Source organism: Drosophila montana, unplaced genomic scaffold (assembly GCF_035044405.1).
Source record: "Drosophila montana isolate Dmon_TW-CO22-7 unplaced genomic scaffold, ASM3504440v1 contig_2438_1, whole genome shotgun sequence".
Classification (NCBI taxonomy): Eukaryota; Metazoa; Arthropoda; class Insecta; order Diptera; family Drosophilidae; genus Drosophila; species Drosophila montana.
Genome location: NW_026997315.1, coordinates 675,250 through 692,818, shown reverse-complemented (window position 1 = coordinate 692,818; position 17,569 = coordinate 675,250). Strand labels below are relative to the sequence as shown.

Sequence of the window (17,569 nt, the reverse complement as noted above, 5' to 3'; positions counted from 1 at the left end):
TATTTATATTTTAATAAATTAACAATCTTTTCTTTAAATTATGGTTACTTTTAAGGTTTATAACTTGACATTTGTTATATAATTGGAAGTAAACTAAATATTATAAATGTTTTAAAAACTTATAAGACTTCAAAAATAATCGAATGCAATGAGAAACTTTCATTGAATGGATAATTTTTAAAGCACCTAAAAGTATATCACATTAAGTATAAAAAGTTAGATAAAAAAGAGATCTCAAAAGAAAATACTTTTATTTTGCCCATGAATAAAACTGGTCTATTCTTTTTTTTTTATATTTTATATTTATTAAAAAAAAAACGCATGATCTTGAGCATCGAGCATTTTGAGAAATCGAATAATACATATTTGTCGCCTGTGTCTACGTCTACATCAATATGTACTTGAATGAGCTTTGTTTTCTGAAATCGCATCGGGTTGGTCAAAAAAAGTTGTCCGCATATGCATCCAGCCAACTCCCCAACACGCATTCATCCTTGGTAAATCCTTCAAACAAATTGATACGCCATGCAGTAGATGCAGTCGGTTGGAAACAACGGTGGCTACTACTGATAAGCGAGTCTCAATTGTCAACAGACAATGGCATTAACGCTTGAGAGTGAAAGCCATTGCACGAGTTATCAAATTAACTGAGCGTAGTCTGGGAACGAAATGTTAAATACCGTACGTATGTAACTATTTTCCCTTATGTGGCATTGATAGGCGCACCTAAAATTATGCTGCATGTGTATGTATAGATCTACTCAGGAGAAACAGCTGTTTGCAGTTCTCGCTCTCCCACTCCCTCTCACATTAACTTTCGCTCCTTTGCTGGGCTCTCATTTCAAGTTTTCAGCTAGAGGTGAGCGTTACTGTGATTTGTGCGTAGCTCATGCAAATAATATTAATTTTTCAAAATTATCTTTCTTATTTATAGCTGTTTCTAGTAAATAAGCTTAAGCTCCTCTTAAGAACTCTCTTTGTCTCTCGCTATGTTTAATCAGCACGTGCTTCTCATTTTTCACATCACAGTTAAACACTATACGATATTCACTCACGCAGCGCTCACACTTTGTTTGCAAATGCCCATCGCTAACAAGCTTTGAGCTCACCTGTGGCTTTTAGTGACTGGCCCTCTTGAAGTAGCGCCGCTGGCCCGGTCACAATCAGTAACAATTCGCCCGCGAAAACGGTTAAAACGTTGAAGCGCGAGAATTTCGATAGCGCCACGCGAGAAGAACTCGAAGAAGTGGAAGCAAAAAGGCAACAACAGTACAAGCAACAGCAGCAACAGCTACAAATTATTTTACGTGCGCATGCGCCTCACACTTTATCTTCGCAATTCGCCGTCACCGACTGTCTCTCCGTTTTTGTCTCTCGCGCACTTCCCACTTATCTTTGTTGTTGATTGATTTCGACTCCAAACATCAGTTCGCTTATACGTACGTGTATTTGCATGTGTGTATGTGTGTGCATGCGAAATACGTAAAGAAAACAGAAACAAAATAAAGTTGAATAAAATTGAATATAATTTAAAGAGCAGTAGAAATAAGTGCACAAAAACAACGGCAATAACAAGGGCATTAATACTTTTGCCAACAAAAAATCAAGCGACCAATACAAAACAAACACACAAACAGTAACACACACACACACACACATTAACGGATTGTTTATTAAAGCGGTAAGTTGAGGAGCTGTCAAACGCACAATTTGCATGCAAAACTGCATGGAAGTGAAAAAGTTTATGTAATGTCTGCATGCATGTCAAACTGTGTGGCGGCGATGTCGCTCGGCCTTGGCACAGTTTTACGTCCTGGGCACAGTTTGGCAAGCAAAATATAAGTACATTTCTAAAAAATATATCTTAAATTATTTTAAATTGATGCCCTACAAAAAACGAGACTTAAAAAAGCATCTAAATGTCGTATAAATAAATTATATGCAATTAGTAATTTTTGTGCGCCAAAAAAACTTAATTATATGCAACTAAATGCAATAAATTAAGTAAAACGCCATGAAAATGCAATTTTCAATAGTAACAAAAACATAAATTAATTTTTATATATATTAATTATGTGCTTTTTGTTGTTGTTGGCCATAATATGGGCACACGCAATGCGGCTCAAAGTTTGTGAGCAATCAACCTTAAAAGCCGCACGCTAAATAAACTAAATGTGTAATAAACAAAACATTTTTAAGCAAAGCAAAATGTGTTGGCCTGTTAACAGTTAACTGCTTTTAATGGCCATAGAAAACGGCAGCAACAACTTGCATAATATGTAATTGTTTTGATTTATTTTTGTGACGGCTCCTTATGCCGCCGCTAGCTGCTAGTGTTGTGTTGGCACGTTCATGCACACGCCGCTGCCCAACACTGCCCATAAGCCCCCACTTCCCCCCCTGCTGTACAAACTCACACCCATTGCATAAGGCCATTTGCAGCGCGTATATTTTTCAAATGCGACATGCATGCGATTTTTTATATATATTTTCTGCTTTTAGCTTTTTTTTTTTTAACTTTATTCGCTTTTAACTTGCTTGGGGTTTTTTTTTCATGGCGCAGGCGTGCCTGTGATCCCCCCACCCCCTTCACACACCACACACCACTGCGATCTTGGCTGGAATTTCAGCTATGCCTCAGAGCAGGTTTCGTCAACGCTTTTTATTAATTCACCGGTTCGGTTCACCTGATTTCTTGAGTGTGTGCATTTTTGTCGCGTGTATATCTGGTTTTCAAGCTCTTCTCACTCTTTTTCCACGCATTTTGTTCGCTTGTAAATGCTATCAGGCTGCGTTCTGCTGCGCTCGAAAACTATGCTAATTTAATTTATGATCTTGGCTTTGGCTATATGCGATCAAGTTTTAGCATTTAACACGCTTCTTTTTGGCACATTCCTGCGTCAGCTTTGCCATGTGCTAATAAGAAAGATCTCAAAATATTAAGTCCATTCTTGAAGTTCCGGAAAGCAGCATCTGGATCGCAATCAAAATGATCTTCAAATTGATATGATATGATATGCCCGAAATGGTGAAATACTCGTTGTTATGATTGATCTATTTGTACAATTATATTTCATATTTGTAGCATTCTTGTAGTTCCAGTCAAATGTTTGCTTATCACGATCCACGCTTCTTTTCTTTACCAAATAGCCTGGCTAATGGCCATGGCTGATAGCCTTACTTTAATCAGTGTTCAAAGTACTTGATCTAAATGTTCTTAGTTTCCGGGTATGGGCCTTAACACTGCCGGCGCCCAAATATTTCGAGAGCTGGTATTATTTGTCCCTATCTTGAACTTGAAGAACTTTATGCTTTTATGTGGTATAATCAAGCATTTTTATAATATTATTATAAACATGTTTAATGAAATGCTGTATTATTAAAATAATTTCTTCAAGTTTATCTATTTACATCGATTGAAGAAGTCGAACTTCGAGTCATGAGGTCCAAAAAAAAAAGGGTCTTGCATATAAGAAAATAGTTAGAAGAATATGTATATACAAAATATATATTATAATTCGTAAGGCCTAGACACACTGTAGTGACTACAGTTATCGATAGAACACGTATCTATAGAATATGAATATTTATTTTTAACTGAACATTGAGAAAACTTGCCTTGATTCATAGTCTAAATACTCATTAGTTTTCATCCAAGTCGCAAGTGTTTTCAAATGATCTTCCAGTCAAGTGCGAAGATTTAAGTATATATAAATTTGCCAATTTTAACAATTATAACTGTAGATGCCAAGACCCATAAAATTCCCATATTTATTCTGTACAATTTTGCATTGCATGTAATTCATTTTGAGTGGCATGCGAAAATCTGAACAATCGCATGAAAGCGCTAAACAATATGCGGCCCTAGGCATAACTCCCACATTAAATTGATGTCGGGTCTATAAATATTACAGCCGCATTCAATTTCCACAAAAGTTTGTTAATTTTTTTGTGTCTCTGCTGCATTGTTAGCAGCTTTCTAGAAGTATTTTTTCCTCACTAAGGTTTAGCTCGTAATTTATCTATACGAATGTTTACGGTTATTAGCAATTAATTTTTCAAATTCTCAAGACCTTGAGACGGCGTTACTTCTGAGTAAAAAGCCGTATGGGAAACTATTATATAAATAAACTTAAAGCTAAGCTCGACAAATCAATGATGCTTAGAAATTTGTACGTCTCGCCTATGATAAACACCTTTTGATGCGGGGAACTTTCGAATTTTGGTTATTTTGTTGTGCATCTGAAATATGCATAAATTATACAAATATCTGTTTAATTAAATGGCTGGACCATTTCGTCGGCTGTAACGCCCCAAAACAAACGAAAACGAAAGCGCTGAACAAAAAATAAATAAATACAATATATATGTTTTTTATGGACGACACTAAAAAAACATAATAAGAGACGAAGCAAAAGCCAAACGCGATCCCAACAAGCTGCGTTTTAAAGACAGCCAAAGAGGAGACGAGAAACGCCTAAAAAGAGCAGAGCCAAAGAGCCAAACAAGTACAAAAGGCAACACACACACACAACACACTCTTGGGCGCAACAAAAAAACTCAACAATTCCAAGCCAAAACTGGTTCTAGAATCAATTTTTATTTTCTCAAGCTCAACCAAAAAAAAAAGACACATATATATATAAAAAGAATCCCTCGGCAAGCTGAATGCACGAAAAATATTTTGAGGCAGCTTCAAAATGAATTTGGTTAACCAACCTCTCAGAACAGGCCAAACCCAACCGAAGCCAGCCAAACCAGCGGGCTGTCAGGCAGGCAGGCAGCCAGTTTGTGGCATCCAAGCTGCAGATACAGATACGACGAGAATCTCATACTCATGCCTACAGCAGCCGCAGCTTCTAAGCGACGTCTCTCTCTCTCTCTCTGGGCGCGCAGGCAGACGAGATCTTTTACTTTTTTTTTGTATTATTACTTTTTTTGTTGTTTTTGGTGCTGCTTTGCCAGTTGTTATTGTAGTATGTGCTAAAAGTATCTGCACACTCGCCATCTCGTCAGTTTGGCATGCGGCATATGTATCCGACAGATACGCGCCTGGCACTAAATGTCTGCGCCAAGTTTTTGACCACAACAACGCGACTTACATAAATTGTTATTGTACTTTTGTCTATCTACTTCTTTGTATCTATTGGTGTTATTTTCTTAGTCTAGTTCTTGTGTAGCCAAAATATATTGTTGGTTCTTTGGAGAGGTTATTTATTTTTTATTTTTCATTATTTGCTCAAGTTTGTGAACTTGTTATTGGACTTGATTAACTATCGAACACGCCCAATCCTCAGCCTTTGGCTAAACTAAGTATTTGGGCTTATGCTTATGATAGTTTATTTGCTAATATTTTTGGTTCAAGATAACTAAGTTGTTAAATAAGTTTCTTAATACCTCATACAATATCTAATGATCTTTAAATATTGCCAGATTTTTGTGCTGAATACATCTGTCTCAAACATTTCAGGATTTTCTTAACTTACATAATTTAAACTTATTGCAGATACATAATTACCTTAATTTATCTGCAACAAGATCAAAATTAGCTTAAATTATACAACAATTAACAATTTTCATCCAGTTCCCGCAGGTGGAAGACATAGTTCTGTCCGTACTATTTTCAACTTCCCATCTAATATAGAAAATACAAATACATTTTGAGTCCATTGAACAAAGAACCAAAAGTTGGAAACAACTATTTACTCCCATGTTAGTCTTGTGGTGAGAAGCTTGAAGCCGCAAAGTAAAATTGCGTTCATTAAACCTTTGACCCGCATTTTCCATCCAAGAGTGGTGAAATTTCTGAAAAATGTATGAAATAAATTTTAACAAAGATCTCTGAAAATTGCAAGCATATTCGGGTGGAAATTCCCGTTTAGCATACACATCCATTACATAAGGTAACTACAGTACCTATCACTTATGGTTTAGCCTGTGCGTTGATCCTCAATCAGTCAGCTATTTAGTCAGTCAGTCAGTCAGTCGGTCAATCAGGATAAACTTTATATATAGAGATGTAAGCATATGTACATCAATTCCAATTCAATATGATCTAAAAATAAAACATAATCCTAATTGATTTAGTCCCCAAAAACGAATTTGAAGTATATTTAATTGGGTGACAAAAACCATCCTCTACGCCAAAAAAAAAAGAAGAATGTTTTTAAAATCTTTAATCTGAATTTTAGTTGAATCTGGAATGCAAGCTATACTCGTATACTTATACAAACTTATGTATACTTATACCTTTACTTACTTAAACTTTCTTATAAGTATACTCAAACTTCCTATATTGCATTTTTTGCAAGAACGATATGCAAAATTACGCACTTCGCTCAAATGTCAGCCGTCTGCGCAAAATCCGGAAATTGATGGAAATTTATTCCGCCATCTTTTGAATCATCATCATTTTAAAACAATAATATGCATAGAACTCCACAATACCTTAGTTTAGGATAGATCGGCCTACCAATATGCTGCACATAAGTGCGATATTCAGAATTCTTTCCAAAATTGTAGTTTAAAATAACACAAAAAACATCTGGCCTTCATTTGCATTACTTGTCTAGTAATTTGATTTAATTTATGCAACTTTGCGCATACGTTAAGTTTATTTTTAGCATTTAAAGACGGCTCAATAAAATGGTGATCAAAATTCAAGAATATTTACATAGTTTCTTATTTAGAGATTGTAAGTTTAATTTACGCTCAGATTTGCTTCAAATGCGCTTTGCCAATGATCTCATCCGCAAGACCCACACTTGAGTTCGCTGACTTGAGAAATATATTTTTATTATAACTAATTACGCATCAAATATTAATTTTTTTCGCTCAACTTATATTTATTTGCTTCAGTACGCTCCCCATTTTTGTTTACCATTAATTAATAAGTATCTGGGGGGAAAAAAAGCAAAAATATTTACGCTCGTTGTTTGTCATTGCCGCAGTTGGATTAACGTGCTAAATGCTAATGACGTTATCCGGCTTTATTTGGTTTTTGGTTTTTTTTTTATGTTTGTCTGATCCGCAGATGATCTTGGGTCTATCTCGAGTCGCTTGCAAATGATGCGCTGCAGGTGGCTGCCTCAGATGCTGGTGGGGCAGACGGGTCACAGTCACATTGTTTGCGTTTGTCATTGAATATCAAACGTGCAATCGGCGAGGGGCGCTCCAAAGTAATTAAATGTAAGCTAGTTCTACTGTGAAATGCCCTTTACAAAAAAGAAATCCAGGAAAAAGGCTGGACATTATAGCATGAATTTTAGTTCCCTAAATGACAGAGATAGGCAAAGCTATTAAAGAATAAGTAAATAATTAATGCTCATCATAAATAATTCTGAATGGGCATCATTATGTAAGTGTATATGGGTCATCTTCTAAGAAGACCTTTTTTTTATATCCTGGATGGCAATTAAAGATATCTCGATTATATTATATTATATGTTATATTATATTATATGAAATCACATTTTCATTCAAAACGAGAGCTTCATCTGGGCATATGGTATATCATACTGAGTGTGAACATCATTCTGTCAGTGGAATGGATATATAATTCTCATTCTGACTGAACCCAACATTCACAAACTCTTTTTCTATTAAACGCCTAGGCAGATGTTCTCAAGCAACTAAACAGAATACCAACTTGTGCCACAGGGCATTTAAACATATTCATAACCAGTTTTGCATAGTTTCCCATGGCTAAAGTAAAAAAAATAAAAAAAACATTGCTAACAATTCTCAGTGCCCGCAGCGACAACAGCAACCGCCAGTCACTCTGGCAGAAACAAGATGATGGCGACAATCTCTGAGATGCGAAAGAGCCTCGATTGGGTCTCTTCATTGGGCGCATCTTGAGAGCTGCTAATGAGTTTTTCTTCTTTTTTTTTTTGGTCGCCCCGGGCGCAATGTGTGAAGATCTTTGTAAGTGAATCATGAGTGAGTGCGAGTGCCCGTGCGCGTAATTGCACTTTCCACACAAACTAAAAAAAACACTAAATAAATAAATAAATAAATAAATAAATATGAAAAGTAATCCAACCAGGTGCTAAACGCCAGCTCAGCTTAAAAGCTCTATTCATTTTACTTGACGTCATTGTTAAAAAAAAAAAATAAATTGTTGTTACTCGAAAAACACAAATCTCAGCTGGTTGCTTGTGCTTCAATGAAAATCAGCATAGCGATAAGATAGTTTATAGCCCAACCACTGAAAATTAAAGACCAGAATTCTTGTCTAAAATCAATAAATAAAAACAATTCACTTTTTTTTGTTAACCTAAGTCAAACGCCAACAAAATTAAAATGTGTTTTAAATTGTTGTGATAAGAATAACAAATACAAAGGAGACATAAATAATTACTAGGGTAAAGTTATCTGTTAAAAGTAGAGCTGTCGTGTTTATCATCGTGACACGAACATTCACGTTTTAATACGCCACATTCTCAGTGCCTTACTGCAAAGCAGTTTGCCCATATATTATTTATATAAGCGAGTTTTTGATTTTACACTAATTTTCCGCTCGTAAGAATGGGTTTAAAAATTCAACACTCACATTTGTAGTCAATTTTGCAACAAGAATTGTAACAAATCTTAGCAAATTATTTGTTTTAAGGCAGATCGAATAAAAAGTAAATTAAGTTTTCCACCCATTTTCCGCACTTGCAAGTGGAATATTGCGTCTTAGTGTTGACTAACGGGAAAAAGAACTGTAAGACTGTAAGAAATGCACCGACTCAGCTGTTGTACTTTTGTACTACTTGTTTCGTGACACACACCCATCTCCAACTGGAAGTTTGTCAGTTTAACATTGCAATTAATGTGTTTTATTCACTCACATATCATCTTTGTGCAAGTGAAAGTTCTGGTCGCTTGGATTTCACCTATGAGCATTACTTTTATAGCGCTCACATATGAAAATCTCGACAAAGCACTTGAATACAGCGCAATATCGTAAGCATTTGTTTAATTTATTACGTGGCCTTTTGGACGTTGTTTTTATTTGTTTTTGTTTTTGTTTTTTAAGTCTGATAACCGACATTCTTTTGCTTTGTTTTTGTTTTCATTTGTTTTTGTAAATAGTTATTGTCATAAGCCTTAAAATAGCTCGTGAGGCATCATTTTAAAAAAATGTGAAGGGCTTATATAATATTATCTATAAATGAATTTTGCTCTCTTGACTGTGCAGCTGAGTTAATTGCAATATTTCGAAAGGCTGAAATCATATTTTGCTTTCAAAATGATTATTGAACATTCAGTTTTATTTTGCTGTTGTCGGTTAGCAAAGGATTTGTTGGGGAAATGTGGCTACTTTGCAGCAGACAAATAAATAATGTAGCTCATACATAATGTAGTTTAGGGTTTCTCTGAGCAATATTATTAATGGGAAGCAGATTAGTAACGTAAGATCTATAAATAAATATACATTAATCACGAATACCTTAAATCTATGCAGTTGCCTAATATATAAATACACTTATATTAAGCTGGGCAGCTCGAGGTCAATGCTTGTTAATTCTTATATAAATAATGAGCAACAAGCAACTACGTGTAAATACAAAACCTGAGCAGGTTGTCGGTAAAGCTTCTTCAATAACCTCTCGGTTCTAGCAACAGCAGACTTAGCTATTGTCTCTAGGCAAGACTTTGGTTCCCTTCTTAAAGCTTTAACTTGTTGAAAATTGCAAGCGTCAAGCAACAAAATAGGTTCAGCGTGGGAGAGTTTATTATCAACTAGACAGCAAGCAATGCAAATATATATATATATATATATATATTAAGCTTCTTATAATAGGAATAGAGGGTAGAGGGTATTATAATTTTGTCATGAAATATGTAACGCATAGAAGGAGACATCTCCAAAGTCATAAGCCATATATATTCTAGATCAATATTAACAGCCAAGTTGATATAGCCATGCTCGTCTGTCTGCTTCTATGCGAACTAGTCTTTCAGTTTAAAAGCTTCAAACTTTGCATAGGTCCATCTTGCCGCTGTAGCCAGTACATCGAAATGTCCTCGAAGTGTCGACATGTCGGCCGGATGGGAATACTATATCATATAGCTGTCATAGTAATGATCGGTCAGAAAGTAGGTTCTCGTGTGAACAACTTTTATGTTGATCAAGTTATCTTGACGAAACTCGGCATTTATAAGTTTCACTGTGCTCCCATTATATATGTGCAAAATCTTATCAACATCGGACCCCTATATCATATAGCTACCTTAAGAAAGATCGGTCGAACAGTAGATATGGCAAATATTCTGTTTCTTCTATTCTCACATATCTGCAAAACAAAAATGTGCACAAGGGTAGTAAATCTTCGTCGTATCGAAGATATCCTTACTTTCTCGCTTTTTATTATATTTATTGCAATTGATAACGCATATTCTTCAGTTGGCCGCAACTTATTACTTAGTTGGACAGAATATGTTATAATTCATCAGATTCAAACGTCAATCATTGTTTGTTGTTGCCAATTCTTTGATGATTACACAATATTTACAACTAAAATAATGTATATTGCACTTGGGTGACATAAACATGAGAAAACGAAATCGAGTTTAAAGATTCTTTTTTCTTTTTACTGCGAAAACGGTGGCTAATCAACGATGAAGTGTTGCCAATTATCATTAAGGGGTTGTCATAATTGCCATGAAGATAAGAAAGGGTATTATAATTAATCCGCTTGGTACGTTTACCAGCTGTTAACATTACACATAACATTAGAAAATCCAGCTGAAGAAAGAAAATAATATTGATATCTCAGCTGAATCTTCCGACTTCTGCTCAGGCCCCTTGCAAATCCATTCATGACTATGATTATCTCCGGTTACAATAATTTTCCCCAAGCGTACACGGAATGACTCATTCCCATGTTAGCAAATGTCTGTCAAATTTCTCACATCTTCGCATTTCACAATAGCTCAGCTCAGCTAATCTCAACACAAAAAGCCTCTCCGAGTTTGAAGTATGTCAACTGAAATCGCCGAGAGCATATACAAGTACAATATGTATTTAAGTTATTTCTCATATGTGAGAATAGTTTCTGGAAATTGTGCAAAGCCCGCTTATCTAAGAAATTCCAGAGTGCTTGGCGGGGTATGCGGCATTTCCTTTTCGGGTTTTTTACGCTTATCAGCTTCAATTTGCATGTTGCTTTCGAGAACGTGCTAATATTTGATTTGGAACAGTCCGAGACACTGGCAACTTAATTAAATTTCGCGCTGCAAAATTTTTCCTAAAACAAACGAAAATAATTAAAATATGATTTACCTGCGGAATAAGTACAAAGTGTATGTGCCGTGGGCATTTCGCGTAAAACAAATTTCCGTTTAATTGCGCGTTTGGCTTTTCCTGCTGGAAGAAGAAAAAACCTGTAACAATATTGCAATTGAAAGTTGTCGACTACCTAATGCGCTGTTTACACCTTAGTTAAGCAGGTGATTGAATTGAAATTTAGTGACTCTTAAACTGTGACTAGAATGCAGTGATGACAGTGTGACTTTTTTGTGCAAATGTATTTAACAGGCAGGAGAAGGCATCTCCGACCTCTGGAAGTATATTTATTCATGTTCAGGTCGACGGAGTGACTCGATATAGTCATGTTGATGCGGAAACGACAAAACCTAAGGAATAAAAGAATAAATAAATAACATAATAATTTTAATAGCAGCCACAGAACGAGCTTATAATTTACAATTTAATTTCCATATCTCCTCCCATTTGTATAATTTACACAAAACTCACTTTTGAGGCATGTTCATTTTAGCATAACTCGCAGATTATAAGAGATATTTCTATCGAAATCGGTATGTTGATGCTTGTATACTATATGCACATTAAACATATTTCACTTGTTGAATACCTCTCCTTATTATTCCCAAAAATGAAAAAAATGAACATTTGTATAGGTAGCGCCATGCGCCTTGTAAATTTATCTTGATCTTCTGATTCCACCTAGCAAATTTTGCGACAACAGATCATAAAATCAAATACCCTGAAGCCCTTGAAAATGGTAAAAAATTAAGAATATATATTCTTGGTCGGCATCAATAGCCTAGTCGATCTAACCATGTCCCTCTGCCTCTCCGTCTATAGCTTCTAGAATAGTATATACAGATAGGGTATCTTCAATTTTATCCCGATTAGAGCACTCTTATTTGTTTATTTTTTAACATTTTTGAAGTCGCACTTTAGCCGATATTGAATATATTCTTATTGCACGCTGAGAACAGTGCATAAATATAAATAACAATAGTTTTTAACGGCAGCAAAGTAATTTTTTAGCGCGTTTGTCATGTGCGCAAAATGCTGAGAAACGGAGACGGATATAGAATCGGACATCGGGCCGGGCCGGACTGACAGACAGACAGGCAGACTGTGCTACCTGTGCTGCTGCCTAACGGCTAATTTGTTTTAATGATGAGAAACCGCTTAAATAAACAAACAACAACAAGCACAATGGAGGCTGCTGTCGCGTAGCCGTTCATGCGGGTCTCTGCACTGCTTTCAGGGGGGGCCCAAACCGGGGCATATTTCTCCATTGTCACTGATAAAACTAATGTGTGTGAGTGTCATGTGTGTGCGTGTGTGTGTGTGTGTGTGTGTACTTCATGCTTGATTGCGAATTCAATTAAAGTTTGCACACAGCTCCTCAATCGAGTGGGGCCCACGGGCGGGAGATGTTTGGCAGACGCGGGGGCACACAGCATGAATGTAAACCTCAAAAAGTTGAGCTCTGTCCGAAAAAAAAGTTGAGTTCTGCTCATAAATTAATAAATTATTTGAATATAACATTCATAATAAATAGCCTTTTGTCTATCTAACAATGAAACTATTATCTGCCCATTTTAGTGCAATTTTTGGCATTTGTTTTTAAACTGATTTTCCTGTCAACATCTTACATATTGTTAATACTATTTTATTTTTTATAATTTATCCATAATTATCCATAATTATTTGCAATAATTTATTTAGTTTGTTGTCAGTATAGAAATTATAAGAAGACTGATTTGGCAACGATGGCTAAAGACTCAAATTACTCAATACTAAACAAATAATTTTGTAGAATCTTAAAAGTCCTTGAAATAAATATAAAGTAAATCTACTTCTTTCAACCTCTACAAATCTATGATCTATTTATATATTTTAGAGAACTATTGAAGTTTGGCAACAATGAAATCAAAAACTAAGGGTTTTTATCCCATTTTTATTAATATAAATAAATAATTGTATCACCAATTGACTCAATTCGATTACGCATTTTTAATGGATTAACAGCTGTTTAAATATTATTATTGTTTTTCTACTTGTCTAATGAAATGCGGCAACAAGGCATTGCTAGTAAAACTGAAATTTTTAATAGCTGTATAACAGATATGGCCAAGTTTTAACATCTTTTTGTATGCACATGCACAAATGTAACCCTGAGAGTTTATTAGCTAAAGCAATTGAATTGTGGCTTTCCATATTAATAACCGCAATACTTCAAAGCCTTTTAAAATTCCAATGACCCTGAACTTAGCTTGTGCACAGGTACGCGTAAATGTCATGCCGTGAAATAAGAAAACAATTCTCGAGCATTTCAAATGAGACGCAGGTATTTTTTGTGCGGCACTTCCTTTACATTTATTTGCGCATGTTCGAGTCGAAATTATTTATAAACATATTTATACATAATCATTTATTTTGTCCGCTGAATCATCTCTGGGAAGCAGCTGTCTGTAAGATTTATGGCCGGGCAGGTATGACTCGTAATTGAAGCCCTGCGAATTAATCGGTTCTGTTGAATGAAGCCCCTCCTCTTCCCCCGCGCTGCGCGCTTAATTTATTAAACAAAACTCCGCTGTTCAACTTTTAAGATGCGCTCAATAGACGACCTTGACTGCCAGATCAGACAATAACAATTTAAAGCCCTCTAGTTTCTATCGTAAGCGATTTTTAATGAATCAAAGTAAACAATGAGGCGCAAAAGGCGAAAATATATCTGAAAACAAGCAACGCAAAATACAACATCAAAAAAATAATAATAATAGCAATTGTGCATAGCACATTTGGGCGCTTTGGTACATACATACATGTTTGTAGGTTTTTAGTACTTTGTTGTTTTAGGAAGTGGAACTGACAATTCGAAAAAAACGTCACAAGCAACGAAAAGAAATAAATAAATAAAAATAAAATAATACTCGTAAAATAATTGCAAATAGTTAATTGATAGGTGGAAAGCAAAGGAAGCACATTTATGTTCACACATATGACTAACACAAATTTATTTTAATTTGAAAAAAAAAGTTTAAACATAATTACATTTCTTACAATTGTTTATATGTTAAGATAATATAATAATTTATATATGTTAATATATAAATATTTAGAAAAAAGTGGTTAAAATATATTGGTAATATATTTATAAAACGTGTTTTGGGAAATTCCACCCGCAAGTGTCGAAAAATCTGTAAAACGTTTGTGCGAAACTAAGTCAGCAAAAGATTTTCTATTGCGAAACTTGGCTCTCACATCTGCTCTCGCAAGCAGAACCATGTCATGTTATTTTATTGCTTCCAAGCCTGGGAGCTTCAACAGAACTTTATAAATTGTTACCTGTACTTTTGGCAAGTGGAAAATGCGTACATAAGCTTTATAATCCATCAAATAGTTGTTGTACAAGCTATTTAGTTGCATTGTCGCAATTCATGGCATTAGCTGTACTTATGTCAGACGCCTGAAAATGCCAAAAACAAAAAAAATCACGTCGCCTGACGCAACGCCCACGATAAGAGTCAACACATTCAGGTATTCTGACCCATGAGCACATGCCAGTGGAATTTCTATTTGGGCTGCCTTTAAGCACGGCCATACAAATATTTAATAAACATAAATGAACAGTATTTGGCAGATAAATAAAACTTGGGTTTTGACATTAACGCGGGTATTGGCCAATTGAAAATAAAGCTGGCTTAAAACACGTTCCCACAATGTGCTGGGAATGTGGGTCAAAGTGTTGTCATGCTGCCGTCAGGCAAAGGGCAGGCGATAAGCCAAATGCTGATAGCAATCCAAGAATGAAAGGCTACGCTTATCAATTTTCTGATATCAATACGCAGCCCATGTCATCAAGAAAATACACTCAGCCACTTTACCCGCTGCACTTTTGTTGATCCATCAAATTGTGTATGGGAATTTTTCGACTTTCTTATCACATGCACGACTTTCAGGAAGACGCCAAAGATCTTTGCGCCATTTCAATTAGAGCAAAACTGAAGTTGATTGGTGCGCTCGTTAACACGCAAAAATACAAAATGCTCATTACAAAAATCTTCCAAATTATCAGCAAATGAACAGTGAAAAAGACCGAAACCAGCTGAAAACAAATAAAAGGTGCTCTAGTCGGGAGTGCCCCACTAAGGGATACCCTGCGGTAGCTACAAAAAAGATACTTGAACTTCATATACTATTCTAGAAGCTACATGTCAGGTTTGGTGACCCTAGCCATTAAAACCAAAGAGATTTGCTCAAAAGATTATGTTTCGATATAGATTCTTATGGATTGCTTGTAAACTGCCCAAACGCTAGGAGGACCTACGCTCAAGTCTCTATCTCTCATAGAGATCGACTCGGCTATTGATGCTGATCAAGAATATATATACTTTATGGAGTCGGAGATGCTTCCTTCCGCGTGTTACATACATTTCCACAAATACATTATAATCTTTTCAGCCGTTTTCAATTGGTGCAGGGTATAAAAAACCAATTTCAATAAGGACATATCTACATCACAGTGGAGCTGGCTGGAATCCAGACACACTTCAAAAGATATACACCCGATTGTACAAATTAGATTTGAGATATGAAAAAAGAGGAATTAAAACTTCCTTGAAACTTTTTTACAAAATAGTCTAAACAGGAAAATGCAACAAAGTGTATATAACTTTTAAGCAAGCCTTCCATTTCTTGGCTTGATCCTTTTCGTGTAGTTTTCCCTATTTCACGACTACCTTTAAGACTAACCTTTAAAGAGTTTTTGGGTTTTCTCGACTCTATTTCGCTTCTCTTTTTGCTATATTGCCCAATCTTCGCAAAGAATTTGTGTGCCAATTCAATTTACAGTGTAATTCTTCTTTACTTGCAGCCATGTCCACATCTACCACGCCCAAGACGCCTACGCCGCCCACGCTGCCGCCGGGCGTGACCAAAACATGCCACATAGTCAAGCGACCCGATTTCGATGGCTATGGCTTCAATCTGCACTCGGAAAAGGTGAAGCCGGGTCAGTTCATTGGCAAGGTGGACGCCAACTCGCCAGCGGAGGCAGCCGGCTTGAAGGAGGGCGATCGCATACTGGAGGTCAACGGTGTTTCCATTGGCAGCGAGACACACAAACAGGTGGTGGCCCGCATCAAGGCCATTGCCAACGAGGTGCGTTTGCTGCTGATCGATGTGGACGGCAAGGCTATTGAGATGCCGCCAAAGTCGCCATCATCGACATCATCGCCCGTTACCAATGGCAACGGCTGCAGCAGCAGTCCGCCCAGCTATGAGGGCACCAAGCAGGAGATACCCGGCGCCAGTGCCAACATCAGCAGCATCAGTGTGACCAGCACAAAGCGCATCTCGAATGCGAGCAGCATTCAAAGTGGCAGCACAATGAATGCCAGCGACATGGATGTGGTCGACAGGGGCATGCCCATGGCGCCAGCGACAGGGCCTCTAGCAGCGCCAATCTCAGCTCAAAATGGCAACAAATCGCCGAGCAGCAACAGCAACAGCAGCAGCAGCAACAACAACAACAATAATGTTAACAGCAGCACCAACAACAACAACAATAACATAAACAACAACAGCAGCAGCAAAATGATGAGCACACCGCCGCCGCCATCGGCCGCAGTGGCCAGCATGAATAACAATGGCAGCGTCTATAGCAGCAGCAACAGCACCAACAGCAGCGCCGCCAACGGCAACAGCAACGTTCTTGGCAATGGCAGTGCCACGCCCACAGTGCCAGCGCCCAATGGGGGCATGAATCGAGCGGGCAGCTTGAATTTGCCGCTAACCGTGGCCGAAATGCGCGCCAAACTGGCCTCAAAGAAGAAATACGATCCGAAGAACGAGAGCGTTGATCTAAAAAAGAAATTTGAAATTATACAAAAACTCTGAGATCCCACTCCGTACAGAACCCCCACCCCACACCCACCCCCATCCCGCATATCATGCACAACATTCTAAAAAAAACGTACTTGTTATTATTTGACACGAAAAGAAACGATAAACTATTATATAATGGCTGGCAGATCTATATTATATAAACATATAATATTTTGTCCAAACACTGAGTTTTTGCGATATGTTTTCTTTAGCTACGGCAGGCATAAATACTTTATAATACTTAATAAACTACCTAATTAATTAGTACGCAAAAGTCACTTATGAATTAAGCAAGTTTTAAATTAATTATTCTAGCCTAAGCTAAAGCCCACACACCCGCCCTTTCCCACTTTCCCTGCAACTAGACAAAACTTGAACCCAGAACGTAGCGTATCGAAACGTATTGAAGCCCTAAAAAACAGTTTG

General features: G+C 36.6%; 1 protein-coding gene across 2 annotated transcripts; it reads left to right on the top strand.

The window, feature by feature from the left end:
• Window positions 1-1,090: 1,090 nt before the first annotated feature.
• LOC135428260 (Na(+)/H(+) exchange regulatory cofactor NHE-RF1) lies at window positions 1,091-17,158 on the top strand. Of its 2 annotated transcripts, none has more exons than XM_064682117.1 (2): window positions 1,091-1,260; window positions 16,131-17,158. In XM_064682117.1, exon 2 carries the CDS (start codon window positions 16,133-16,135, stop codon window positions 17,153-17,155), a length of 1,023 nt encoding a protein of 340 aa, XP_064538187.1. In that variant the 5' UTR covers window positions 1,091-1,260; window positions 16,131-16,132; the 3' UTR covers window positions 17,156-17,158. The 2 variants fall into 2 exon arrangements, with proteins under 2 accessions (XP_064538187.1, XP_064538186.1); XM_064682116.1 differs by having other exon boundaries at window positions 1,095-1,681.
• The last annotated feature ends 411 nt before the right edge of the window (window positions 17,159-17,569 follow it).

Bases quoted from the DNA above. Each gene is read 5' to 3' on its own strand.
- LOC135428260 (XM_064682117.1), top strand. From the start codon at position 16,133: ATGTCCACATCTACCACGCCCAAGACGCCTACGCCGCCCACGCTGCCG.